The sequence below is a fragment of the Strigops habroptila genome, chromosome 10, assembly GCF_004027225.2.
Source record: "Strigops habroptila isolate Jane chromosome 10, bStrHab1.2.pri, whole genome shotgun sequence".
NCBI classification, from domain to species: Eukaryota; Metazoa; Chordata; class Aves; order Psittaciformes; family Psittacidae; genus Strigops; species Strigops habroptila.
In genome coordinates, this window is record NC_046359.1 from 20,490,088 (window position 1) to 20,517,586 (window position 27,499).

The following is a 27,499-nucleotide window of genomic DNA, read 5'->3' on the forward strand; positions in this document are numbered from 1 at the left end:
ACAGTGTTTGTACACAGCCTTGATGATGATTCTTTTTTAATTGTAAGATGTAATTACCCCCAGGAAGGGTGACACTAAAATTCAGACATGAATTAGTTTTGATCAGCGTGGCACATGATGTTGTTGTCACAGATACCATGGCTTCATGGCATGAATGTTTGCCTCCAGCAATATCGAGGCAGAAGCATCCACTGTAATTAGAAGTTTGAAACCTATGTTGTGTAATTGGTTCTGCTACGCTGCACAGAATGAGTGTCCCTTTTAAAAAGTGGGAGAGAAAAACAGGTTATCTGAGTGATTCTTGCTGGCTCCCTGCCTGTTCTACCAGCCCCTCTAGGTGACTGATTCTTGCTTGTTCGCTCTCACTTTGGCAGTCATGGGAGGAACAATCAGTTCTCTCAAAGCTTCTTGGGTATTTGTCCAACTTCTAACAGGTTTTGCAGAGCAGCTGGATCCAACTGACCTTGGACACAAGGTTGTTGCTGAAAAGGTCATGGCTATGACTTTTTTGGTTCCGCCTATAATGGGAATTTGCCCTGCTTCCATCAATGCGTGACTAATTTCCTGGACAACTGAGCCAGCATAAACCTCTGATGTAGGTGAGGAAAACAAAATTGCTAGTAGTTATAAATTCCAGTGGACTTAAGGTAAGTTCAGCTTTTTTTGACTACACTTGAGATTTGGATGTAGGCCCAAGGTATTGCTGCTTGGCCAGAAGTTTGATGAAATCTTGGAAAATTTCCAAAGTGCCTCAGGAAGTTTCTAGGGTGGCAAGATCCACAGAGCAACATTCCTGAAGCTGCTCAGTGATTAATGTTGAAGTCTCTAATAACATGTTCACTATAAATGTTTCTGCTGTTTTCCCTTCCAAGCATGTATTTATAAACAGTCCACGGAGACCTTTGTGCCATCCATACCCAACACAGTCCTTTGCCATTCTGTTTGGCTGCTGTAGGGAACAATGTGAGTGTGGGAGAGAGGCTGCTGTATTTAATAGTGAAGCTAGCTCAGCCTGGGAGAAAGCAAAAGGGCCCAGGGGAATGGGAGGGAATAAAACTGAAAACATTGCAGCTATGGCTTTTGGAATTGAATGAGAGAGAAACTCCTTGTGGGCCTTATTTGTAAGGGTCGTTTAGGGATATCCTTCTTGCAGTCCAGAATCCTTATCTGCTACTAAGCGATTACACAATATGTTAGTTGAGATTTCAGACATTTTATGCAATCAGTTGCTTCTAGAAGACTGATAATCAGAGCTAAAGCCCTCTTCTGTGTGTTTTACTTCCAACTTCTCATGTTTTATCCCAGGTCTAATGATATTTTTGTAGTCTCAACTAATGGGTGTATATTTTTACTAGATTCTCATCTATATAGATAGTTTTTAATATAAAAATTATATATATATAATTATATAATATATATAAAATATATAAAAATTATATATAATTATATATATAATTATATATATATAATTATATAAAAACTATATATATATAAAATATATATAGTTTTTAATATAAAAATTTCTGTCCTTTGTGACTATGGAGAAACAACTATTTTAAGAAGCTTAAGAAACTACAGGTTAAATATAAAAAGCCTCATCTTCACTAGATTTGTTTGATTGTTTTGACTACTTACTCATTGTGTTTGAATATTTCAGGGTCAGTATTTATTGTCCATTACAGTGTGCACAGATATTGTTTATACCCATAAAATAGTGTTAAATTACTTCATCAGCAAAACAGGCATTGCAAAAATTAAGAGGTTATTAAGATATCTTGCATCAAACCCTAACCAAAGTCCTTGGGAGATCCTCCAAGTGTTATCTGAGGAAGACAAATGTCATAGAGGAGGACTTTTTAGTTATTTGCAAGCAAAACGTTGTGCCTCCAATTTTTGAAAGACACTGGTGAAGAATGAAAATGAATTCTTGGTAATATGTTGCCCCATCAGACCAGGGAGATTTCCTCTCCCTCCTTGTCCATCAGTAAAATGTGGGTAACTGTGTGTGGTCATATGGTCCATGTACTTTCTGCAAATGTGGTACTTCCAGGTGCACAAGACAAAATGCAAAACAGAAGCAAATTAGAAGAGGATACAAGTGGAGGACGGAGACAGAGGGAGTAAGCTGTGGGCACAGCTCGATGGCTTCCAGGAGCTGGAAGAAGACAGAGGGAAAAGCTAGAGACAATTTTGTTTGAGCAAGAGGCCAGATATAACAGTATCTTCCCATTGTGTTTAGTCTAGCTCTGTGCACATCCTCAGTCTTGTATTTAGCAGAAATTATCATTTTTACTTTATTTCCTTCCCTCTTCTCTGCTGTCCCTTCAAGAGAGAGAAAACAGGGCACGTGCATGGGCTGATGATTTGAGAACAGAGTACTGAGAACTCCTACAAAATGTTTAACAATAGCCCCTGCGAATGCTGATAAGCAGACACCTCAAACCCAAACAGGCATCCAGATTTTTATTTCAAAACAAATATTGACCTCTGGGCCACAAGTACTTTCCAGACCGCAGCTTGAAAAATAGAACCTTTTACACACTTTGCTCTTCGTTGGATTTTTCCCATTCCCTCCCTACTTATATCAAGAGAAATAACAACAGCTCTGCAGTCCTGGCCTTAATGAGGGAAAGCAGCCCTAAACAGGACAGAGCACATCTGTGCAGTCCATGCACCAACATCAGCAGGATATATAAAGGTTAAACCATCGAAAACCAGAGGCAGCACAAGCAAGCGGTGCCGCCTGCCGGCTTTGGGGCAGCTGGGCTCGCTCCTGGAGAGCCGGAGACCCTGTCTGTCCCCCAGGATCGCGACACAGGGCCCATGAAGAGAAGTTGAAGGGATGCAGTGTATTCAGTGATGCAGACCGTGTATTCAGGGCTGCAGCTGAAACAGAACTGCTTGAAGTAACAACAGTCTTTGTTTCTGTCTGTATAATACAAATCGGTCACATAAAAATACAGGAAAGGATTGAAGTGTTAATGAGAGGAAAATAAGTCCACATTGCATGACTGTAATAGCTGCTAACAGCACAAGCCTGTTCCCCAGATCTTGGTGATGCTTGGTGATTTCTCTGCTGCAGCTGATTTCAGTGCCCAATCACGTGATCCTTACTACATCAACTCTGTCTGGGGACGGGTGATGAGGTAACAGAGTGTTTGTGGGTCAGGATCAAAGGGAAAACAGCAACGGGGGACATTACGGTGGGGATCTGTTACAGGCCGCCTGATCAAGAGGACTCTGTGGATGAAGCGCTCTACAGACAGATAGGAGCAGCCTCACGCTCGCAGGCCCTGGTCCTCATGGGGGACTTCAACCATCCTGACATCTGTTGGAGGGACGGTACGGCCCGGCACAAGCAATCCAGGAGGTTCCTTAATTGTGTGGAAGACAACTTCTTCTTTCAAGCAGTAGAGGAGCCGACGAGGAGAGGTGCCATGCTGGACCTTGTGCTCACCAACAGGGAGGGACTGGTTGGAAATGTAACGCTCCAGGGCAGCCTTGGCTCTAGTGATCATGAGATGGTTGAGTTCGAGATCCTCAGGACGGTGAGAAGAGCGTGCAGCAAGCTCACTGCCCTGGACTTCAAGAAAGCAGACTTTGGCCTCTTCAGGAACCTCCTTAGTAAGGTTTCATGGGATACAGTCCTAGAGGGCAGGGGGGCCCAAGACTGCTGGCTGATATTCAAGGATCACCTGCTACGTGCTCAAGAGTGTTGCATCCCAACTAGAAGAAAGTGCAGCAGGAGGGCCAGGAGACCTCCATGGATGGACAAGGAGCTGCTGAGGAAACTTAGAGGGAAAAAAGAAGCTTATAGAAGGTGGAAGCAAGGACAGGCGGCCTGGGAAGAATACAGGAGCATTGCCCGAGAAGCTAGGGACCAGGTTAGGAAAGCTAAGGCCCAGCTAGAATTAAGTTTGGCAAGGGATGTAAAAGATAACAGGAAAGGATTCTATAGATACGTAGCAAATAAAAGACAGGCTAGGGACAATGTAGGCCCTCTCCAGAAGCTATCAGGAGAACTGGCTACCATGGATTTGGAGAAGGCTGAGGTTCTTAATGACTTCTTTGCCTCAGTCTTCACCAGCAAATGCTCTGACCACACAACCCAAGTCTTGGAAAGCAAATGCAGGGACTGTGAGAACGAAGACCTTAGGCCCGCTGTAGGAGAGGATCAGGTTCAAGACCATCTTAAGAACCTGAACGTGCACAAGTCCATGGGACCTGATGAAATCCATCCACGGGTCCTGAAGGAGCTGGCGAATGAAGTTGCTAAGCCACTGTCCATCATATTCGAAAAATCCTGGCAGTCAGGTGAAGTTCCCGATGACTGGAAGAAGGGTAATATAACCCCCATTTTCAAGAAGGGGAAGGTGGAAGACCCGGGGAACTACAGACCAGTCAGTCTCACCTCTGTGCCTGGCAAAATCTTGGAACAGTTTCTCCTGGAAAGCATGCTAAGGCACATGAAAAACAACGAGGTGGTTGGTGACAGCCAACATGGCTTCACTAAGGGGAAATCCTGCCTGACCAATTTGGTGGCCTTCTATGATGGAGCCACGGAACTGATGGACAGCGGCAGAGCAGTTGATGTCATCTACCTGGACTTGTGCAAAGCATTCGACACTGTCCCACATGACATCCTTGTCTCTAAATTGGAGAGACATCAATTTGATAGATGCACCACTCGGTGGATAAAAAACTGGCTCGATGGCCGCACGCAAAGAGTTGTGGTAAATGGCTCGATGTCCAGTTGGAAACCTGTAACGAGTGGTGTCCCTCAGGGATCGGTGTTGGGACCGGTCCTGTTCAACATCTTTGTCGGTGACATGGACAGTGGGATTGAGTGCGCCCTCAGCAAGTTTGCCGATGACACCAAGCTGTGTGGTTCGGTTGATACGCTGGAGGGAAGGGATGCCATCCAGAGGGACCTTGACACGCTTGTGAGGTGGGCCGATACCAACCTTATGAAGTTTAACCAAGCCAAGTGCAAGGTCCTACACCTGGGTCGGGGCAACCCCAGGCACTGCTACAGGCTGGGCAGAGAAGAGATTCAGAGCAGCCCTGCAGAAAAGGACTTGGGGGTGTTGGTTGACGAAAAGCTTAACATGAGCCGGCAGTGTGCGCTTGCAGCCCAGAAAGCCAACCGTATCCTGGGCTGCATCAAAAGAAGCGTGACCAGCAGGTCGAAGGAGGTGATCCTGCCCCTCTACTCTGCTCTTGTGAGACCCCACTTGGAGTACTGCGTACAGTTCTGGTGTCCTCAACATAAAAAGGACATGGAGCTGTTGGAGCGAGTCCAGAGGAGGGCCACGAGGATGATAAGAGGGCTGGAGCACCTCCCATATGAAGACAGGCTGAGAAAGTTGGGGCTGTTCAGCCTGGAGAAGAGAAGGCTGCGTGGTGACCTCATAGCAGCCTTCCAGTATCTGAAGGGGGTCTACAAGGATGCTGGGGAGGGACTCTTCATCAGGGACTGTAGTGGTAGGACAAGGGGTAATGGGTTCAAACTTAAACAGAGGAAGTTTAGATTAGATATAAGGAAGAAGTTCTTTACAGTGAGGGTGGTGAAGCACTGGAATGGGTTGCCCAGGGAGGTTGTGGATGCTCCATCCCTGGCGGTGTTCAAGGCCAGGTTGGACAGAGCCTTGAGCCACATGGTTTAGGGCAAGGTGTCCCTGCCCATGGCAGGGGGGTTGGAACTAGATGATCTTAAGGTCCTTTCCAACCCTTACGATTCTATGATTCTATTCTATGATTCTATTCTATGATTCTATGTGTTGCCTAATTTACCTTATTAATGCCTGGGAGTACATTTCAGGTTATTTGTAATGTTCTCTGAACCAGACATGCATGTTTAGCATCTGTTCTTAATTGTTTAAACTGATGAGCACCTATGGCCTGTTTTCAGGACAATTACATGCTTAAATCCTAATAAGGCCTTCTTTTAAACTAAAATGTCCTAGTTTCAGTTTCAGCTTCACCTACTAAATCTTGTTATTTATTCCTATAAGGAAGTTAGGTCATTTTTCATAAAAAGTTAAATTCCAGTGTGTTCTATCATTAAATTAAAGGGTGAGAAGGACAACCAAAGCTCTTAATATTTACTGGGGTATGGAACCATTATAAGAGAGTGATCATTAGAAATAGCCTTTCTTCTGTGGAGGCGGGTGTTGCTGTTAGGTATAGAATGAAATGTAAGGGCACTCTTGTCTCCAGGCCCATTAAAGAGCCTTTGGTGGTGCCACATCAGCACTTATTTTATTTCAGTGATGTGTCATTTTTTTAACAAGGCTCTGGCATGCTGCCATTAACTTGGGTTTATGCCTCTTTCATGTTTTCACAGCCACAGGCCAGATGGTTTCAGCATTATATTGCTTTCTCTGATAAGGAATCTGACCACATTGCTCCAAATTATTTTTAAGGTACTTTTCATTCCACATGCTTTTTTTCTTGTTATATATCACAGCTCATTCAGCATTAGTCATTAAAATCAAACCTAGAAACTTTTGCATATTGTAGGCAGCATGGAGAGCTGGTGACTGAGCACAGATGTCAATGGGGCTATTACTTTCCTTGGAAGTCTCCAATTACTACTGGATTTGTAGGACAGGACAGAGCAACTGCTTTGGAAAATTCCACTGAAACGCTTAGTGCATGATCAAATCGTGAACTAGCCTGGGAGGTGGAGAGACAATGCAGTGGTTTCTACTACCACAGCTTTTGGGTGCTTCCTCTCCTTTTCAGATCTTTTGCAAAATCAGGTGAACAAACCTCCTATCGGTAAGCCTATGACAAGTCTGATATGGTGGGCAGGAAAATATTGCTGCTTGGTAATGTCAAATGTGAAGCTTTAGTTCTTCATTCTCTTCCTTTTTTGGGTAAATTAACTTCCCCTACAGCTTTCACTCATCCTTGGCTGATGGGATAACAAATTTTCACGCTGCTTCGATTAACTTTATGGCTGCTGTCATGCCCACTCCTTAACATGTACCTGGATCTGAGAAGTCTGGAAATGAGTTCTTAGTGAAGTAGGGCAGTGTGAGGACAGGAACTTTAATGGAACTAATTCTCTGCTGTACCCAGAAGAGGTAGGACTGTAAAAGGTTGTTAGTGGTACATATCTAGGAGAGAGGGATTTTTTTTTTCAGTGGCACAGGCATCTTGAAAAACGATGAATATATGAACAGAAGTTAATTTGTGGTTGTGGCTGAATGACACAATAAAATGCAGTCCCGTGAGCCTAGCAGAAATGACAGCAAGCCAGAAAACAGCAGTAGCAGGAAACAGTAGTGCTGATGTCCACAGCTTGCTGTACCAGTAGTGCCCAGACAAAAGGTAACAACCAAGACAAGGGGACCTGTATGCTACAGACACATGAAGTAAACTCACAGCAAATCACCAGTAGAGCTGGAGGACACACACCACAAGATAGCTGAGTGTTGTTTTAATACAGCTATTCCTTTTCTCCTCCCACTGTGGGGAAAAACATAGGTAGACGTGTGCCTGCATGACGTGGGGCAGCACTTCCTGGCCTCTGCAGTTTAAGCTCATTGCATAAAAAAAGGTCCCATCCATTCATCATTCCAGGAGGAAATAAATAAACTGACAGAGAGTTCATTTGTCATGTAGAAAATTGGGCAGTCTGATTTTTTAAAAAAGTTAGTGATTCACCCATTTGCTTATTCTATAAGGTATCAAGTGAACTGATCTATATGTCAGCCTTATTTCTGCCAGTTGTTTTGCATTCATGATGGTAAAAACCCTCTACCACACTCCCCTCTGTGTTTTAGAAACACCTACCTGCAATAGGAAGTTATACAAGCCTGCTGCTTTTGTTTTGCAAGTGCTTTGCAAACAGTCTAGTTTCAATTTGTCTCTAACACCATTAAAACTACATTTGTTCTTTTTACTTTTCTGGAAACTTCTGAAAAGAAGAACTTAGCTTTGTGAAGCAGAATTGATGTGAATTCTTACAGGGCAGGTACAAAGATCGTTTGACTGTTTTATTTGTTTTAGAAGTATTTGGGTTTGAATTTAGCTATTCAATCAATAGGTATGTGATAGCTGGGAGCAGTGATCTTTGAGCATAGAAAACCCACACACCTCACTAGAGGGAGCTCAGACACAGTTTCTGAGCCCAGCAAGGAGCTACTACACCTCACCCTGTTACTTGCCCTGTTTTGTCGGTAACTCTCGTTGATTAACTTAGAGTTTCTGTGTGGGCAGCTACATAGCCTGCATTATGAAAAGTACACTTTCAATTGCAGATAACTTGCAAATCAGTACTGAACTGGGGCAGACACGTCTCAAACTTTGTCAGCATTGCAGATACTACCTGAATACTCCCAGACCATAAGAACGAGTCAGAAGAGATTTGTTTCTCCTCTTGACTGCCTCTTCCCTCCTAATGCATTCCTTCCCCTTCATTAGATCCTCAGATCCATGCACTGACATCCTTCTGCTGCATGTCCTACTCCTACAAACCACGCGCAACTTTCCTGTCTGTGTAACGCACCTCACTCAGATCCCAACCTTTCACCTCTGCCCACCTACTGCATGATCCCGACCCAATCAGCTCGCCTACCTAAAGCACACTAGGTTTCACCAATCCACTCTGCTTTATCTCATTCTTTCCCCTGATCTTTCCTTGCCTCAGCATCCAGAGCTGCAAGTGCAGGTTCAACCACCACCTGGGTTGCTGTTGGGGACATTCTGAGAGGATCAGTTGAATGTGCTATGTACAGCAGTGAAGTTCTATTGACTAGCTGTAATTGCTGCTGCCAAAGTGTTTATCTAATGTTCAGGAAGCGTTTAAGGAGTTAAGACCTTTGCCTTGTGGTCAGGTAATTACCTGCCCTCACGCAGCCGCTGTTCACATGGAGGTATTTGTTTTTGTTCAGACGAGTCAGCACAAGCAGATTTGGAATCTGCTACTGCTGCCATGTAAGCTGATTTTTTCTTTAAAAAATACTTGTACAAAAGTTTGCATGCCACACCTTGGAGCCTTTTTGCTAGAGAATACTAAAATATTAGTATGAGTTATAAAAATCATCCAAACCACTTAGGACAGCCTTAGGCACTCTGATGAAGAGGAGCTGCTACAGGAGGAGGTCAGAGATCAGATTGAGGCCCTTTACCCTTATCACCCTCCACATGCTTATTGACATAGTGAAAAAGGTTAATAAGGCCAATTCACTAGTTTGTATCAGTTGATTAAGCTTTGTTAGGTGATAGGTAAGGTTGTTTTACTAAAGTAAGGCCTTAAATGATTCTCAGTCCAGGTTAGACACCTTGATGCTATCCCAGAAATTCAGAAGAGTGGGGAGAATTGTCTCCAAGTTGGTGAGGCTCTGTCCTGACACAAACCAACGCAGGGCTCTACACAGGCCTTGCAAAGAGTCGCCTGGGGTGTTGGAGGTATGTCAGGAACATGGCAAAATGTGCTGTACTGCAGATGCTTCCCACGTTGTAGTACCATTTGATTCTCTAGTACTTCTCAAGGTTTAGTTACTAGTCCCACACAGTGGTGAGCTGGCCAGCTCTATGAAATAAGGGGAATTTGCTGTCTCTGCATTATGTTCTGTGGTTTTGTTCTTTCCATCCTTGCAGTAAGTGCTAACTGTGCTGACTGGTCAGCTCTAAACTCAGTCCTGAGGCTAGACACTGGTCTGAAAGCTAAACTTCTGCTTTCTACAGAACTAACAAAAGGATCTAGTCGATCATTCTTTTGGCAATTCTCCATAAACCTGCTTGATGAGATGTATTTATGAACTGCAGATTTTAGAAAATGTGCCCCATTCCAACATTACAGACACTAGAGATCTGTTAGGATCTTTCCTGTGAAGGAAGATGGAAGACATTTTGCCTTGCCCATATTACAGACAAATCTAAATTCAAATGCAACTACCCTGTGATCAGTTAGGGGCTATTGAATAGTAGTTTGTCCTGGTTTTGGCTGGGATAGAATCAGTTTTCTTCCTAGCAGCTAGTACAGTGCTGTGTTTTGGCTTTAACCTGAGAACAATGCTGATAACACACTGATGTTTTAGTTGTTGCTCAATAGCACTTACCCTGATCAAGGACTTTTCAGTCTCATGCTCTGCCAGTGAGGAGGGGCAGAGGAGGCTGGGAGGAAGCAGAGACAGGACACCTGACCCAAACTAGCCAAAGGGATATTGCACACCATAGAACGTCATGCTCAGTATATATAAGGGGGAGTTACCCGGAAGGCCCAGATTGCTGCTCGGGTTGTGCTGGGTATCAGTCAGCAGGTGGTGTGCAATTGTGGTGTGCATCACTGTTGTCTGGGTTTTTTTGAGTTTTATCTCTTCTTCCTTTTATTTTTTTTTTTTTTTTAGATGAACACAGTTTACACGTAAAGCAAAAGCCACGCACACAGGCAAAGCAATCCAAGGAATTCATTCACTACTTCCCATCGGCAGGCAGGTGTTTGGCCATCTCCAGGAAAGCAGGGCTCCATCACACTTAACAGTTCCTGGTGAAGACAAAACATAACTTCGAACATCCCTTCATTCTTCTTTTCCCCAGCTTTTATTGCTGAACACGACATTTTATGGTATGGGATTATCCCTTTGGTCAGTTGGGGTCAGCTGTCCCAGCTGTTTCCCCTCCTAACTCCTTTTGCAGCCCCAGCCTTCTCGCTGGTGGGCTGGTGTGAGGAGCGGAAAAGGCCTTGACTCTGAGTGAGCACTGTTCAGCAATAACTAAAACATTGTTTTATCATCAAAACTGCTTTCAGTGTTGTAACAAAACATTGACTTCATACTAGCTATTATGAAGAAAATTATCCCAGCCAAAACCAGCACATAGCTACATGGGAGACACAGAAGAAGCAGCTTTCAAGTGTTGCTTGTCACCCATATTTCAGCATAGCAATACCTCTGCAGGGTATGGTGGCTGAGAGCACAGGATATTTGGCATTCTGCTCTCACTCCCAAAGCTCTGCAGCAATTCTCCTGCACAAAACATCCACACAGAGCAAAAGCAGCTGCACTAAACAAAACTACTTTCTTTCGCAGTAACAAGAGGGAAAAAGCTCTACCACTGCACCATTTCTCCTCCCCTTATCAGGAATCCTCTTCCATTCCGTCTCTGACAGTTTATGAGGATGTCACATTAGTGAGAAAGGGTAGCTTCAAGGGAAGTTATGATAGTGCAAAGGTGTTAAAACTGATAGAGGGTTAGAAGGAATGTGTAGCTATGCGCTCTGCTTGCACACACACACACAAAGAGAGATTTGCACTGAGCTGCTATGGTATATCTGGGATGAAAGTCTTGAGTTTTGTGAAGGACCATTGTCCTGGTTTTGTCTGGGATAGACTTAATTTTCCTCCTATGACAACCATCCTTCCTAACCCCTAATGTAAAAAAACCAGGTGCAGTGCATAGATGGCCTCACACGGGAGTTGTACAAGATAGTACGGGAAAAAAGAAGTCTTTGGAGGTCAAAAGATGGAATATGTCGCCAAATTGAAGACAGCTACAAGGCTTTTGAGGACAGTAATACCTGTGTAGCTTAGCTGCGATTTATAAATGTGATAAAACCGAGTGGTTGTGGTTTTGCCAGTGTGTAAAACTGGACAATCTGGACAAGTGGACAAGTTTTCTCTGCATGTGAACAGGCAGTATACAACCTGAAAGAAGAAAAGTACTTGTGGATATTCTGCATGAACACTGACAAAGCATTCAAATGCACTGAAGAGAGGCACCTGGGCGTAGGGCCAGGCCTTGACTGGCCCCCAAGAAGTTCTGCAGGCAACTGAAGTTGGTAGAGTACAGAGAGTAACATTGAGGAACCATATGGTTTTGCCTGCAAGCACTTTTAGCTAATTAGAGCATACAGATGTTTCCCCCTTTTTTCCCCCCTCTAATGACCTTGCTTAAATAAGATACAAGGAATATTTTAAGAACTATTGGACTCTGTTGTTATACTCACAACGTAATTAAAGGAAAGACAGCTAGAGAATTTTACAGTTCCGTCTAATATGGATGACTGCAGACAGTAAAGAACAGGTGATCCATCTAGTCATCCACTTACTCTTGAGGCATCGCATAGCTTTCTCACAGTTAACAGTCTGGTGCTTGTCCCACCTACTTACATGCTTGGTTTCAGATGTCCTGTCCATTGGCACTCACCAAATCATTGGTCTCATTCTCCCATCGACATCTCCCTTGCTGCGAGGAATGGGTTATGCTGGTCACTCTCTCAGCCACATCTGCTCAGGTGTACACCTCTTTTTGCATTCCAAGTCCTTCACCCTCCATGCCTGTTACACCCTCAGATATTTGCAAAGTGCTATTGTGCCTCTTTAGTAAATACATACCTTGAACTCTGGATTTGCCCTGGAAGGTGTCTCCATTCCTACTCCTGGATAATTCATTATTTCCTGGAAGATTTTCTTGGAATTGTCTGCAATTTGTCAGTCTCTTCCTTGTAGTGAAGTGGCTGAAATGGAATTCAATGTTTTAAATGAGACTTAATATTAAGACAGGTTTTTCTTTCCTTTTATGCAATCTGATGCTTCTACATTGCAAATATCTCCCATTTGCCATCCACTGGACAAAACATATATCCCCATTTCTTTTAGGTAGCTGTGTTCCAGGTTTTAGCTTCTTTAGTACAGATTAGTTTGCATTTTCTGAATCCTTTCACTTTTAATTTTTTAGCTGCCATTAAATCATTTCTCTGCAACTATGGGAGAAAGTTTCAAATCTTGAACTGTTGTCATCAAAATGACTACTAAGTTGTGAGGTAGGGCAGAACCCTGCAGTACCCAGCAAGAGCACTCTGGTGTTTAACTCTGTGCTTTTCCCCTATACATTCTTGTTCTGTGTCCATCTACTGAAAAATCTGTACATTTATCAGCCTTTTCATACCTCTGAGTGTTTCAACTTCAGTGTGAGAAGTGATGACAGCAGTAAATATTAAATGAGAAGCCTGGACTCCAGTGGCAGTCAAAAGCTTTGACTTCTGCTGTCCTTCTATGGGTCAACAGTGCCTTTATTTCTTCTTTTCAGAGCTTGTTTAGATTTGTGCATGAATGGGAATCCGTATGCAACTTATTAAAAAACAGAAGAGTGGGATCTGCAGGTGTCATAGGCTGCCATCTGTTGTTTTGTATTCTCCCAATTTAGAAATAAGCAAAATAGGTTGAAACAACCTTGTTAATTTTTTTTTTTTTGGCTGAATATACTTTTTGGTTGAATATATATACATATGTATACAATATACATATTATTACATATACATATATTAAAATGGTCCTGCACTTGGGCCACAACAACCCCATGCAACGCTACAGGCTTCGGGAAGAGTGACTGGAAAGCTGCCTGGAGGAAAAGGACCTGGGCGTGCTGATTGACAGAGCTGAACACGAGCCAGCTTGTGCCCAGGCAGCCAAGAAAGCCAATGGCATCCCGACCTGCATCAGAAATAGCGTAGCCAGCAGGACCAGGGCAGTGGTCGTCCCCCTGCACTGGGAACTGGTGAGGCTGCACCTAGATCCCGTGTTCAGTTCTGGGCCCCTCACTACAAGAGAGACATTGAGGTGCTGGAGTGGGTCCAAAGGGAGACAAAGCTGGTGAAGGGCCTAGAGCACAAGTCTTATGAGGAACAGCTGAGGTAACTGGGGTTGTTTAACCTAGAAAAAGAAGGCTCAGTGGGGACTTTACCATGGGTCTTTCTTTTTTTCCTAAGTAACAAGTGATAGAATGAGAAGAAAAGGCCTCAAGTTGCACCAGGAGATGTTTAGATTGCATACTAGGAAAAACTTTCTTCCCCAAAAGGGTTGTCAAGGGCTGGACCAGGCTGCCCAGGGAAGTGGTTGAGTCGCCATCCCTGGAGGTATTTAAAAGAAAGACATGTAGATGTGGTGCTTAGGGACACGGTTTCGACGTGGACTTGACAGTGTTAGGTTAACAGTTGGACTCGACAGTGTTAGGTTAACAGTTGGACTCAATAGTCTTAAGGGTCTTTTCCAACCTAAATGATTCTGTGAATGTATGATCTATTTTTCCCCCCAAAAGGTTAGATGATATTTTAATTTTAAAATAAAAATAAAGCATTACTGAACTGCCACACGTGGCAAGCAACTCTGTTGGATTCTCCGCAGTTTTTAATTTCAAGATCCTCTTTTTTTATCCCAGTCTAAATAGTTTTGTTTATTACAAATTCTAAAGAAGTTCTGTATTGAGCGGCTGCTTAGAGCCAATTGCCTCTTGATTATAAAGTAATATTCTGCATAAATTAAGGATAAGATACACCATGGCACTAAGAACTGTAGCCTTTGTTCCAGAAATATTTGTTCTCACAGTCTTACAGTACTGAGTCACTGTAGCAGGTACACAGATGCCTTTTTTTTTTTTAAATCACTTATATACTCACCCACATAATTCTTCATACCCTGCAGTGAATTATCCATGCATTGTTAATCAACTTCGTTTCCCAAGATCTCTGCCTACTCTTATGCTCTACTTTTCTTGCGTTCTGTTGCAACTTTTGCAATGATGCAAGCCACTGATCTTATTTCATCCTTTGGGGTTCAAGACAATTACCATGCTGTGTTTAAAAAAATTGCCTTCATACAGCATTATGGAATTGACATCATATTGCACTCTTTCTGCTACCTTATTATTTTAATTAAAAAAGTGGTCATGGAACAACATCTTCATTTCCACTCTTAATAAACAAAAAGCACCCTAAAATTATAAATGAGTACAAAAAACTTTACCACAAAGACCGGTGTCCAAGAAATATATAAATATTGATAGGAAGGATTTTATCAGGACACCTACTGTATGAAAGGAAGAGACATACAAGTGCTCTTATAAATGCTTACACAGATTCCTAAGATCCTGCCAGAGGCTTCAGGCGGAACAGGAGAAGCTAGCACAGGGAGGCACGCCCCTTTTTATTTAATGAATTTGAAAAGATACGGCTCATGTGTGTGTTTGTGTGCACATGTGCTTTTGTACTTCTCTGTCCCACAGAAACTGGCAAGGAGCTCTAGTTATTGAAGTTGTTTTAGACTGAGGCAGTCTGGCTAAAAGAGGCTTTGCATGCAGATACACGTGACAAAATAAGCACCTTCAAATCTGGAAAACAAGATTTTAAAAGAAACAGCAGAATCTTTTTTGTCAGCTTCTAAAGCTGATTGAGGTGGGAACTTCCTTTGTGGAACTGCACTTGGCAGCAGATCTGGCATTTCTTGTCTTCCTATTGGACAAGGGAAAACTGTAAATCGTCCTACTGCTTTCCCACGGAATAATTTTTGTAATGCTGCAGTGAGGACACTAAGTAGGGAGGCAGGTTGACCTTTGCCTTTAGTCAAGACTGCTGTTAGCTTTCCATTTAAAATCATTGCCTTGATGTTTGCTATTCTGAAACCTACCTATCAACTTGTTAGTTTCACAGGCAGGAATGTAATCTGGCTTAAAGACTGATTTTTGTTCTTTTCTTACCCAGTGAGCTGGAGTGAAACTGGAGATGCCTGCAAACAGAACTCTTCCAGTTGCCAACCACAGGTCTTTCTCAGAAAAAATGAGTTGGAGCTACCATAACAATGTTTTACGTAGGCAAAAAACCTCAGGGGTGCCTCCTGTTTTGATGCCCCCTAGTTGGTTTTCAGGCGTCCCTCTGCAGCTCTGAAAGCCTGATTTCTTGCCTGTGTAAGCTGCAATTTACATGAATTATCTTGTTCCAGCAGCTATGTTTTAAAGAAATGCAGCTGACACTGTAAAAGTAGATGGAATATTGAGAGTTGTGGATTGATAAGCAGGGTAAGTCTGCCCCTTTTGGTACAAAATTTCAGTCACTGAGGAGGCAGGTTTCTCAGCACTGCATACAAGCTTGTGCTTGCCAAGCCACTGCCTAACACAACGATGCAGGTTTTATCAAATACATATGGCCCAAGAAAGATTGTGCAGTCCTCGTTCTTTACAAGTGGTATGAGTCACAGTCATAGGTTTATAAATTGCCTTGGTTTTTGAGAGGGACAGGGAATTAGATGAGAAAAAGAGATAATATGGAAGAGGGAGAGAAGGCAAGCGAGGCAAGCTTCTGGAGCAAAGGGATGAAGAAATCAGGCAGCCCTGTGAGCTATGTCAGAATCCCTCTGCAATTTGAAGGCTCCTTACAGCCTCATGTCACTGAACAATTTTAAATGCTAATGCTAAGTCTGAAGAAAAAACAATTTTTGTTAACTTCAAGTTGGGGGGGGGGAGGCGGGGGGAATATCTATTGCTTATCATTGTAAATTTTTTTTTTGCCCAAAGCTTTTTCAAAGGAGAAAGGAGAGTGGAAGACCAAAGATAGTGCCCTTGAAGAAAACAGCCTTTACTTTGAAAACAGCTGGAAATTATCCCAGGCAGAGAGTAAGAGACGAGCTTGACTGATGAGATGTTCAGTGACCTAAAACACAAGAAGCTGGTTTTGCAGGTTTGCTCTGTAAATCAGATCAACAAAATGATCTGGGTTAAAAAAACCCTACAAGAGCCATCTTTGTCCTTCCCTCCCCCACTCTTTGTTCTTTGTTAGGCTGTGTTGTTTCACTGGTACAGCTGATCGTGTAGGCCTACAAACAGCTGCATCAGCAGTGCTCAAGGAGTTGATGCTGATGCTTTTAGAGGTGAGGATCTCTTGTTGCCTTAGAGAGAAGATGTTCAGAGTGTGTTCAGAAAGGACATTAATCTTCAGTACAAATTGAAACCAGCTGGAAAGAACAGGAAAAATGCATGTGTGAAGTAGCCTGTGAGGAAAGCTCAAAAGAGCTATTGATTTTAAATCTAAGGATGACCGAGGAGATGCATAGAAGTTTCCAGCTTTGCAGCATCTTTTTATACACTCCTCAGGGATTAAATCTTTTACTAATGTCCTCTAGAAAGAGAATAGCATGGGGCCAAAACTACAGGATGTGCAGATCTAGTTTCTTGTCTTCAGCCATATGTATAACACTCTGCAGGAGGAGATTGCCTGGGGAACAGTGTGAAGGCATCAGTCACTAGAGGTTAGACAGGCATCTGTTTGGAATGGTTCAGATAGGGCAGATACTCCCTGGGAGAAAGGGATCCATGAGGTTGGTTCCCATGTGACCTGCTGTGAACCCAGGTGAGCAGCCTGGCCTTGAAAAGCACAGGAACCATGACCGTGCCTCACTGCACAGTGCACTCACGGATGCTCCGTGACAGCATGGCTCTGCAGGGCCACAGCCTCTCCCCACCACAACAGCAAATTTTGCATTTGTTCTCCTTTCCTGTTGAGCCTAACATAAGTATTTGCTGTAGTTTTGGGGCAAACAAGAGTATTTCATGTGACTTCTAGGTGATTCAATTTTTGGTTAGCGACGGTACCCAGTTAATCTTACATTACCTGTGCTGAAACTCTTACAGCAGTAACTCAGCGATGGGCCGCGCTCAGCAGGAGAATGTCTGCTGTGGGACTGGACATGATGGCGTGTCTCTACAAACGTTGTTGCGTAAACCGCTTGGCTCCATAACCTCTTGCCCGTATCTTGATATGTTTTTATTTGTTCACTGTATGCGCCAAAAATGCCCTGAGGTAGCACCCCTCCCTCTTTCCTAGCTGCTGGAATGAGACCATAGGTTACTTCTGCCGTGGGACGGGCCGAGGGCCGGGCCCCCACCGGCACTGGGGGCCGGCGGCAGCGGCTGAAGGGCTGCGCTGGGGGCGGAGCGGGCCACAGCACCACGGCCCCTCAGCCGCCGTAACGGCCGCCCAGTGCGAGGCGGGGCCGGGGCCGGGGCGGGGCCGCGTGAGAGCGGTGGTGCTTGGCGGCGTCCGGCAGTGCGGCGGTGTCTGTACCCATGGCGGCTGGTAGCGCTGGCAGCGGCGGCGCCGGGGCGCCCGAGCGGCCCTACGAGCTGGTGGTGTTCGGCGCCTCGGGCTTCACCGGGCAGTTTGTGGTGGAGGAGGTGGCGCGGGTGGCCGCCAGCGGGGAGCGGCGCGGCGCCCTGCGCTGGGCTGTGGCCGGGCGGAGCCGGCAGAAGCTGCAGGCGGTGCTGGAGCGGGCGGCCGAGAAGCTTGGTACGGGCCGCGGGTCGTGTGGCGCAGCGCCGTCGTCCGGGGCTGGAGGGACACCGCGGCTCCGGTGTCGCGGCCCTGTCCGTTGGGAGCCGCCTTCGGGCGGGTGTGAGGGGAAGGGCCGCGGGGAGAGCCGGGGCAAGCCCCTCGGTGCCGGGGCCGCGCCGGGGAGGCGGAGGCTTGTCCCGGGGTAGGAAGAGGTGCTGCAGGGGTGCGGCGGGACGTGTCGGTGACGGCGGTCTCCGGTGCGCAGGGAAGGCGGCGGTCGGGCCGGAGGTCGGCGTGCTGCTGTGCGATGTGGACGACGCGGCCTCGCTGGCCGCCATGGCGAGGCAGACCCGGCTGGTGCTCAACTGCGTGGGCCCGGTGAGTGCGGCGGTGCAGAGCCTGGGGCCGCCTCTCGCCTGCTGGTGGCTGGGCTCCCCGCTCCTCGGGACAGGCGACGGTGTAGCGGGTTGGCGTGGCGAGGTTTCGGTGTACATGTATATGTATATGTAGGATAAAACACGTTGGGTGAGTTGTGCTGTGGGGCTTTTGTTATGTGTGGTGTTCTTTCCTTCTATAGTATAGATTCTTTGGAGAGCCTGTGGTAAAAGCTTGTGTTGAAAATGGTGCAAGCCACATTGACATCAGTGGAGAACCCCAGGTATGTGACAGTAGAAAAATGCTACCTTATGGCAATGTGTTTAGTATGTTTCATGTTTCTGTTAATGTTTATGAACAGGAAGACAAATTCTGCTTCCTGATCTACAATTTTAAGATGTGTTAATTATTTTAAAGTCCTAGGTATTAGCTGATAGGCGAGAGCCTCTTAGGTTCTTTCTGGAAAACCCAAATTTTTGAGTTCTGATTGAAAGTTTAGTTGTGATCCTGTGTAGGGAATTCGTGCAGGTCACATTTCTCTGTCTGTCTTAAAGATGTGTGTAAATGGGTTGAATATGTAGGGTGCTATGATACGACAGTAAAGCATGGGTGGCAAATACTCGGTATAGCCAAATAGACAGTTCTGCTTAAAGTGTTTGTTCTGTGTTTTAGTTTCTGGAAGGAATGTACCTGAAATACAATGAAAAAGCTGCGGAAAAGGGAGTATATGTCATTGGAAGCTGTGGTTTTGACTCAATACCAGCCGATATGGGAGTACTGTACACCAGAGACAAGTTGAAAGGTGACTTTTAAGTGTGACCTTATGGTGAAAAAGAAATGCAAATTATGTTTTCATCTGGTTTCCTAAAGCAGCAGTACTTACGTGGGAAGTCTTTCAGTCTCTCTTTTTGCCTGCCTTTACCAGCTGATCAGTTTCAACCAGATCTAGTAGATGATAGAAATTTTAAAGTAAATCATATACCTATTAGATTGGAGAACATTGGTTGTTAGGTAGAAGAAGGATTCAAGGAAACATTGGTCACAAAGAGAACAGAACCTGCAGTTGTCAGGAGTGGGCTGTTGAGCCAGTGTGTGGTTGTCCTTTGGTAAGTCTCAGCACATTGCCTCCTGTGCAGTGAGAATCTTTGTAGGGAAGAGGCAGTGGGAAAGAGATCGCAGGTTGGTGGGTAATTGGGTTTCCTACGTTTTCTTTTTCTACCACAAGTACTGAGAAGCTTGTGTATGAGTGTAGGCAGGTGGACAGTGCCATACAATACCTTTTGCTTTAGGAGCAGGTAGACAGTAACTGAAAGAGCATAAATACATTTGAGAAAAGATGTGAGATGTTTGCATAAATTCTATGCAAACAGTACTTGATCCTAATGTCAAATGAGGATGCTTTGTTCATCAGGCCTGACTTTCAATTGGAAAGGCCAATAAGTATCCAAATATTTTGCTTTGATGGACTATTACAACTGCTGTTAAGTGGGATTGCTTTGCATTGCAGCATAGTATCCACTTTCAGTTTAAGAAAACTCAATCTGGATGTGATTGGAGGGAGAGGAGAGGCCTGGAAATGAGTATTTGGTTTTTTGTGGAGTTATAATTTGCTATCTCATGCTTTTTTTGAATAAAGATGTCTCTTATCTCTTCCTGGTTTGACTTTATGGTGTTATCACCTGTCTATCCAGTTGCTTGCTATATTGAAATTTGCTTGTACAAGCACAGTTTTATAATCTGGGAAGGAACTGAGCAAAGCAAAACAAAGCAGAATTTTGAGGAACTGTTTCATTTTGCTATTCATCGCAACTAAGCATTCTTTGCAAAACACAAGATAATATTACATGGTCTAGGATATTTTGTGAGTTTAGGGTTCTGTGTGGGTATGTGGGTTTGTAGGTTTGTGTTTGGTGCTTTGTGGGTTTGAGGGGTTGTGGTGTGGGGTGTTTGCCCTTAAGGTCTATCCAAATCCTTAACTCTGTCCTGGTTTTCATAGCCTACATCATCCTTTATTTTGAAACTCGGGGGGAAGCTAAATATGGCTCTTGATATCATTTTCCTTTTTTTATTGATTATTTACATTATGTCATTAACTCGATAAGACATGAAAAAGGTAATGAGTAAAGCTAGCATTAGTGGTCTTTACTGAAGTACTTTATGTAAGAAGTTTGATACTTGCTAACTGAAATAGCTGTGGAACTTAATCTTAGTTTAATTTAATTTGAAACAAAGATGTGCCTCTGCCTTTTCAACTAGTAATGTCAGCGGTTTGCTATTTGAGGTTACCAGAGTATATACTCTGGCTTTGTGAACTAATAACTGTATGCCAAGTAACGTTTTCTCTTCCCCGAAAGGTACCTTAACTGCTGTTGAAAGTTTCCTTAAGGTGAAATCCGGGCCTGAGGTTAGTTGGTTTATACGTTCTTGGAAACTCAGAGGTATTTGTATTCCTACAGCCCATCAGAATGACTGTTACTACATTAATTCAGACCAAGGAACAAGCTGGCATTTCTTTGATGATGAGTCCAAGAGCTTTATTCTTTAGGAGCTAATAAAAGTGTCCCAAACAAACACCCATTTGTAAGGTTAGTTAGGCAGACATCCTTACAACGAAGGCCAGAAGTCTGTTGTATTAAGCTGTTTCAAGAAATAGTTTTGGCAGAGATGTGGGGAGGATTCATACACAAGTCAATTATAATGGATACATGGTGTGTTGCCAGTAATCCTAGTGTGTGTTGTCTGTCTGTTTGTTTGGAGGGGTTGTTTCAATATACTTCATGTAATCATAATTCAAGTGTTGTACATAATAATTGTAATAATTTCTAATATATGTAATAATTCTAAGGTCATTATTAAAACAATGCAAGGATGACTCAAACTAGGCTGGATTGGTGCCCAACAATCAAACATACTGCTTCTCCTGTCCTGAGCACTAATCTTGAGTGATGGGGCCAAGTCATCGTACGAAATTCTGGAGGATTAGAAGCAGCCCATGGAATGGGAGAGTAATATCTATCTTTTAAAGGACAGGAAATAGTAGTTAATGAGAATATTTGGCATAAAGATGCCTTAAATATGTAGCATAAGTTGTAAGCGTTGGTAAGGAGGAATTTCAGTAATGAGAATTAAATGCAATAGGATGGTTAGAAGATACATGTGTGTGTGTGTATATAAATATGTATTAAATTATGTGGACCTGAGCATGACACAAATCCTATGGAGTAAGATGTGGAGATTGCACTGGGTCTGGCTGAGCTGGAGTTAATTTTCCCCATAGCAGTCCTCATAGTGCTGTGCTTTGTATTGGTAGCTAGAAGGGTGTTGGTAAGACACCAGTGTCTTGGCTAGTGTGGAGCAGTGCTGGCACAGCATCAAGGCCGTCTCTCCAACATTCCTCCCACGAGTTGACCCAGGAGTTGGTTGGTTTGGGTTTTTTTTCCCCATCTTGTTTTCTCCCCTCCCTGTCCAGCAGAGGAGGAGTCTTGGTGGGCATGTAGTGCCCAGCCAAAGTCAACCCACAACATTTCAATATAGTTCAGTGCATGTAATTGTAATGCACATATGTAATAACTATAAGAACATGTGATAATTCTAAGGTCATTATTAAAGTAATACATGAAACCTTTAGATACGAAGTTAATTACTGTTTCATGGTATGTCACTAGGGAACTTGTATACATGATGGGACCTGGAAGTCAGCTATTCATGGTCTTGCGGATCAAGACAACCTGAAGAAGCTTCGAAAAAAGATAGGATATGCCCCTGTTCCAGTAGTTGGTGCAAAGCTTAAAAGGAGGTATAAGTGTGAGATGGGAAACATGCTGTCTTCTAACAGTTCCAGTATTTGTTGTATAGATTGTTAACATATTAAATACCAAAAAGATGCATTTAGGACTTTAGTATAATAGGAACAGAGATGCTTGTCTAGTAGAATTGAAGAGAAGTTCAGTTTTACAGATTTGCTTGTATTTACTGAAAACAGAACATGCCTCAGCATTTACTGGGTCTCAAAGTTAACTTGTTCTAAGGGGCTTTTAGTGGTGTGGTACAGTTTTGAACTTCAGAAGTGATTAGTAAAATGGAAAAGAGAAATGTGAGGAGAATATTATTTTGGTTATCAAATTCTTGCTTGCTGTAGTGTATGGAATCTTGAGCCATGGATAAATTTGGAATGGTTTGCTTTTGGTGAAAAGAGATAATGTCATAAAAATGCTTGAAGAAGGCCAGTATTGGTTGGGCTGTTACGATCGATCAGTTTCTTCAGTTTGTGTGAACATTTGAACATTTTTTCTGACCTTGTTTGGTTTGGGTTTTTTTGTCCTTTTACAGAGGGCTTGTGTTCTACAGTAAGGAACTCAAAGGGTACTCCATTCCCTTCATGGGATCTGATGCTTCCGTTGTGAAACGGTCTCAGCGTTACTTGCACACAGAGTTGCAAGAAACACCTGTAAGTCACTGTTATTAATATACTGTCTTTATAGCTGTTTTCAATGAATTTCCTTTATGTAATAACTGTTCTTAGTGCAGATCTGCATAGTAGGGCTGCTGTAGTTAGGTAAACAGTAATGAACAGCAGTGTGCTTTTGCTTCTTTAAAGAGAGAGGCCTGTTCTCTCGATCACCTTTGGAAGCTGCTTGACTTGATGTGGTCTGGGTTCTTCTGGGTGCACTGGCCAGTTTCATACTACTTGATCCTCTGCCTGATAAGCTTGCTTATTGCTGCTAGCATAAAATTCTCTTTTAGGGTTCTTGAGCTGTCTGATTTCTAGGTATGTATTTGTAGGGAATGGGAGCCCTAAGTCACAGAAATATTTGAAAGTTAGGCTTCCTGATTTTCAGGAATGATAAATGCATTAAATTCTCTTCCTGTGGAGGGGCTTTTTTTTTTGTTGTTGTTTCAGTAAAGCTTCTGAAAGGGTGAAACAATAAAATAAACCTCTTGATTTTATTCACAGCCTCCTCTTTTATTGCAGTATGTCAGGGAAAGTTCAGATTGAACAATAGAGAAGGCTGTTCTGTGAAAGGTGGTCGGTCACTGGAACAGGCTCCCCAGGGAAGTGGTCACAGCACCAAGCCCATCAGGGTTCAAGGAGCGTCTCTGAACAGTGCATTTAGTCATATGGTTTAGTTATGGGTAGTCTTGCAAGGAGCAGGGAGTTGGACTCTATGACCTATATGGGTCCCTTCCAACTTGAGATGTTCTAAAGTGTAGCCTGTGTAGCTGTAGTCAGGTCAGTCTAGTGTAGTAAACATTCTGATAAAGAATTCATAGGCTGCTCAATTGTATCTGGAGACTTCTTTTGAGGCTTCGATCTCTGGTGTGCAGAGTAAAGGTAGTGTGAAGTGGTGGTGGAAAAGATGTTTAGTTTTTTGTTTTCCTCATGGTTTCATGAGACGAGACCAGCACCAACTATCTGTATAACAGCTGTGCAGGATCACAGGCATCAGCTAAGAGATGAAGGTGAAATAGCACTCTAAAAATACACTTGGAAAGCACAAATGAGAAAAGCTTGCTACTGCTATTCCAGATTTCAAAAGTAAGGCCTCAGTTTCTCTTAAGCTAAAGCACAAAGATCTTGGAGAAGAAGCTTTAAATCAGGTACCAAAACACATCTTTCTTTAGAGTTTTCCACTCTTGTTTACTGTGCTCACTTCCTCACCATTCTGTAGTTATACTCAATTCTCATAACAAATTACGAAGTGAAGCATTATTTGAAAAGTTCAATACTAAGACAGTTGTTTAAGGCCCTATTTAAGCAGCTGTCTATTTTATCAAACACTTGCATCCTAAACTGGGGGTAGATTTATTTTTAGCAATGAATTAATGCAAAAATTTTAATGTCAGTTCTATCTCTGAAAATACGTTTTTACCCCAGGTGCAGTATGGTGCTTATGTGAACGTAGGTGGTCTTGGTTCTGTTATGAAGCTGATGTTTGCTGGCATTTTATTTCTTCTTCTTGTGAAGTTTAGCTTTGGAAGAAAACTTATGACAAAAGTAAGTGTTCAAAACACAAAAAAATTAAAATGTTTGGAGATGATGTCTTTTTCCTCTCTAGTTTACTGCTGGTTGTCTTTTTTGGTTTTCTCCGCTGCCTTATTATACAGTACCCAGAATTTTTCTCTGCTGGACACTTCACAAAGGAAGGACCAACCCAGAAACAGGTAACTGGCTGTTTCCCATCACAGTTATTGAAATGTGTTATGGTAATGGTGGAATAGTAATTTAGAGTCAACTGCTTAGAAATAATGTCTGAATACACGTTGTATGTATTCACGCAATATCTGTTCACATAGCTTTGAATATTTAAATGTGTCTTCTGTTATTAGACATCAAAGTATGTAGAACTCATATGAGGATGGGTCTCTCATGGGTCTGATGTATTTATCTGATGGGTAGATTTAGATATTAGGAAGAAATTCTTTGCTGTGAGGGTGGTGAGACACTGGCACAGGTTGCGCAAAATTGTGAGTGCCCCATCCCTGGCAGTGTTCAAGGCCAAGTTGGACGGGGCTTTGAGCAACCTGCTCTAGTGGAAGGTGTCCCTGCCCATGGCAGGGGCATTGGAACTGAATGAGCTTTAAAGTTCCTTCGAGCCCAGACCATTCTATGATAATTTATGTGGATGGCTCACAGCACTCAGTCTGTCAATGGTGAGAGAGAGAGCAGCAAAAATGGAGGGCTGAAAGCACTGAGAGAATAAATGGACTTTGGAACAGTAACAGTTCCAACAAAGTGGAAGTAATTAAAAACATAGATGAGATTATACTTTTTAAGTATGTCTCAAAATAACTACTCTCATGTCTACATGGTTCATAGAATTTGGCATACTAGATCATTTTATTTCCTACTTGTGCTTGCTGGGAGTGAGTTACTCTTTTGGTGACCGCACTTGTCTTGTCTACTACAGATGGATGGAACCTCTTTTACAATGACTTTTTTTGGTGAGGGTTACAGTGAGGGGCAAGATCCCCAGAGTGGCAAACCAAATGTAAAGATCTGCACTGAAGTGAAAGGACCAGGTATGTAAGTTAGTTAGCAGCTAACTGCTTTTGCCTCACATTCCCTACTCTAAAGTAGGTTGATGGTTGCACTGCTATTTCTTTCACCCTTGAGGAGCACTTGCAACGTGGACAAAGTTACCAGCCTTTGCAGAGTATTACCTTGGATACTAGCATTCATTGAGATCTGTTTTTTGAAACTACCAATTAATTTGTGTTCTTCTCATTCTCTTTCCTTCTGACTTTCCCATTCCAATTCTCATTTTTACAGAGTAGAGCAGTTAGAGGGAGAGTGCTTTAAGGATAGTTTCCAGTTTTTACAGCCTGGACTTAGTACTAGTTTGTTTCCAGTCCCCTGTAAGTGAACTTAAACAGAGGTAGTATGGTATAATTTCTAACTATAACATACTTCTGCTCAGATGATTCTTTTGGGGTTAGATGACACCAGAAGTAAAGTTTGGAGACAGCAAGAACGTACACTCAGAAAGGAGTTAATAAAGCATAGCTTCTTAAAATAACTAATGGTGTAGCTGCAGCAAAGGTCTGAATTCCAAGCAGAGGCTGGGAAAAGCTCTTCCTGTAATGGAGAGCGCTCTGTCACCATGAGGTGATCGCTTGTGGTGGTTGTGTCAGTATAGGCCTGTATGTTAAACATATTTGTCCAGCTTAGATCTTAAGGACTTCACCAGCTACTTGGGAAGATTACCATGTAGAAAAGCTGATCTTAAATGCTGAAGGCTGTTTCATTGCCAAAGAGATTATTCTTCAGCAGGCTGTAGGTAAGAGCAAGATTAAATTCTACACTTCAACATGCTGTACGTAGTTGGTGGTTGGTTTCTGTTTTGTTTTTGTCAGAGCCTGGCTATATTGCTACACCAATTGCAATGGTTCAAGCAGCCATGTCTCTTCTGGAAGATGCAACTTGTCTGCCTAAACAGTAAGTACTTTCCCATGCAGAGCAGCTTGATCTCCCTTAAAGCTACTGTGTGCACTTGTTTCTCTTTGAAAACCCAGATCTCGTAACCCTGTAGATTTCTGTGTTAACTCACCCAAATGGCTGTGCAAGAGAGATACTTCACCATGAGCTGATTTAAAGCCACTTATTCTTCATCTGCCTTTCAATTCAAAAGGATGTAGTTCGTAGGTTTTTAGTAGTGCTTTTGCAGCATGTGTTGCGTCAATATTAAGTTTGCTAGATCCAGAAATGAACCTATGAATTGCCCAGTTTGCCCAATTCTTCACAGGCTTTCCTGTGGGACAGAGTGGCTTTTTCTTAGGCAGGAACGTACCTTTGAGTTATAAAAAAGGTGTCACTCAATCTCTTTTTACCACTAATGTTTTTATTTTCATTAACAGGGGTGGTGTATATTCTCCAGGAGCTGCTTTCTGCAAAACAAAGCTGATTGATCGCCTCAACAAACATGGTATTGAGTTCTCCGTTATTAGCAAGCCTGAAGTCTGAACTCAAAACATAACTGTATGAACTAACACCTTTCCTGAGTCTAGCTCCAATAAAGCTCATTTGGCTGCAGAAGCCTAATCATAAAATAGTTATACTGTGCTATTGTTTACAGCAGAAACAGAATTAAAAATGAGTTTAAAGTTATAATACTATTTGCTATAGTGAACAAACCCATAGAGGCTATTGAGTTTTAATTCACAAGCCTATTACTGGGTGCTAGGTCTAAAATGTTGTTTGATCTCTTCCATCTGAGCTTTAAGTTACTACATAATGGAACTGCTATAGCATCTGCTTCACCATTAAACAGCCTTCTTCCTTCACCCCATTCCACCACTACTAAAAGCAGGTGGGCCCCAGCTAACAAGTGCCTTAGCAGATGAAACCACTAGTTAGTCTTCCTGCTTGTTTGGGATGGTTGCTATGACTTTGTGGTGGTCTTCCTTTTAACGCCTTCATGGCCATGGTGAAATAAAGGAGGAGGAGTGATTTCTCAGTTTAAAGGAATAGTTTTGTTGTCTTATCCTGGGTTATAATAAAGATGAGCTGCCTCTGTGCTGTTGTCTTAAGGTGTGCTGACTTTCATCCTTACTAGCTTACCTGTAGCGAGCTGTACT

General features: G+C 43.1%; 1 protein-coding gene and 1 long non-coding RNA gene across 2 annotated transcripts; both read left to right on the forward strand.

Moving 5' to 3' along the window:
* The first annotated feature begins 6,286 nt into the window (after positions 1–6,286).
* On the forward strand, positions 6,287–15,610 carry LOC115613976. Its single transcript, XR_003993587.1, has 3 exons — positions 6,287–6,538; positions 6,903–7,031; positions 15,488–15,610. It is a non-coding gene; the product is annotated as an uncharacterized LOC115613976 (long non-coding RNA).
* A 2,144-nt stretch (positions 15,611–17,754) lies between these two features.
* On the forward strand, positions 17,755–27,451 carry SCCPDH (saccharopine dehydrogenase (putative)). Its single transcript, XM_030498770.1, has 12 exons — positions 17,755–18,064; positions 18,315–18,427; positions 18,627–18,707; positions 19,097–19,226; positions 20,779–20,828; positions 22,090–22,220; positions 22,754–22,871; positions 24,300–24,419; positions 24,530–24,586; positions 25,333–25,444; positions 26,279–26,360; positions 26,780–27,451. The coding sequence occupies exons 1-12, from the start codon at positions 17,845–17,847 to the stop codon at positions 26,883–26,885; spliced, it is 1,320 nt and encodes a 439-aa protein (XP_030354630.1). The 5' UTR covers positions 17,755–17,844; the 3' UTR covers positions 26,886–27,451.
* The last annotated feature ends 48 nt before the right edge of the window (positions 27,452–27,499 follow it).

Excerpts from the sequence above, each read along its gene's own strand:
- SCCPDH (XM_030498770.1), top strand. The coding sequence starts at position 17,845 with ATGGCGGCTGGTAGCGCTGGCAGCGGCGGCGCCGGGGCGCCCGAGCGG. Across the intron at positions 19,227-20,778 it reads CACCAGAGACAAGTTGAAAG|GTACCTTAACTGCTGTTGAA; the intron begins GTGACTTTTAAG and ends CTTCCCCGAAAG. Across the intron at positions 26,361-26,779 it reads GCAACTTGTCTGCCTAAACA|GGGTGGTGTATATTCTCCAG; the intron begins GTAAGTACTTTC and ends TTTCATTAACAG.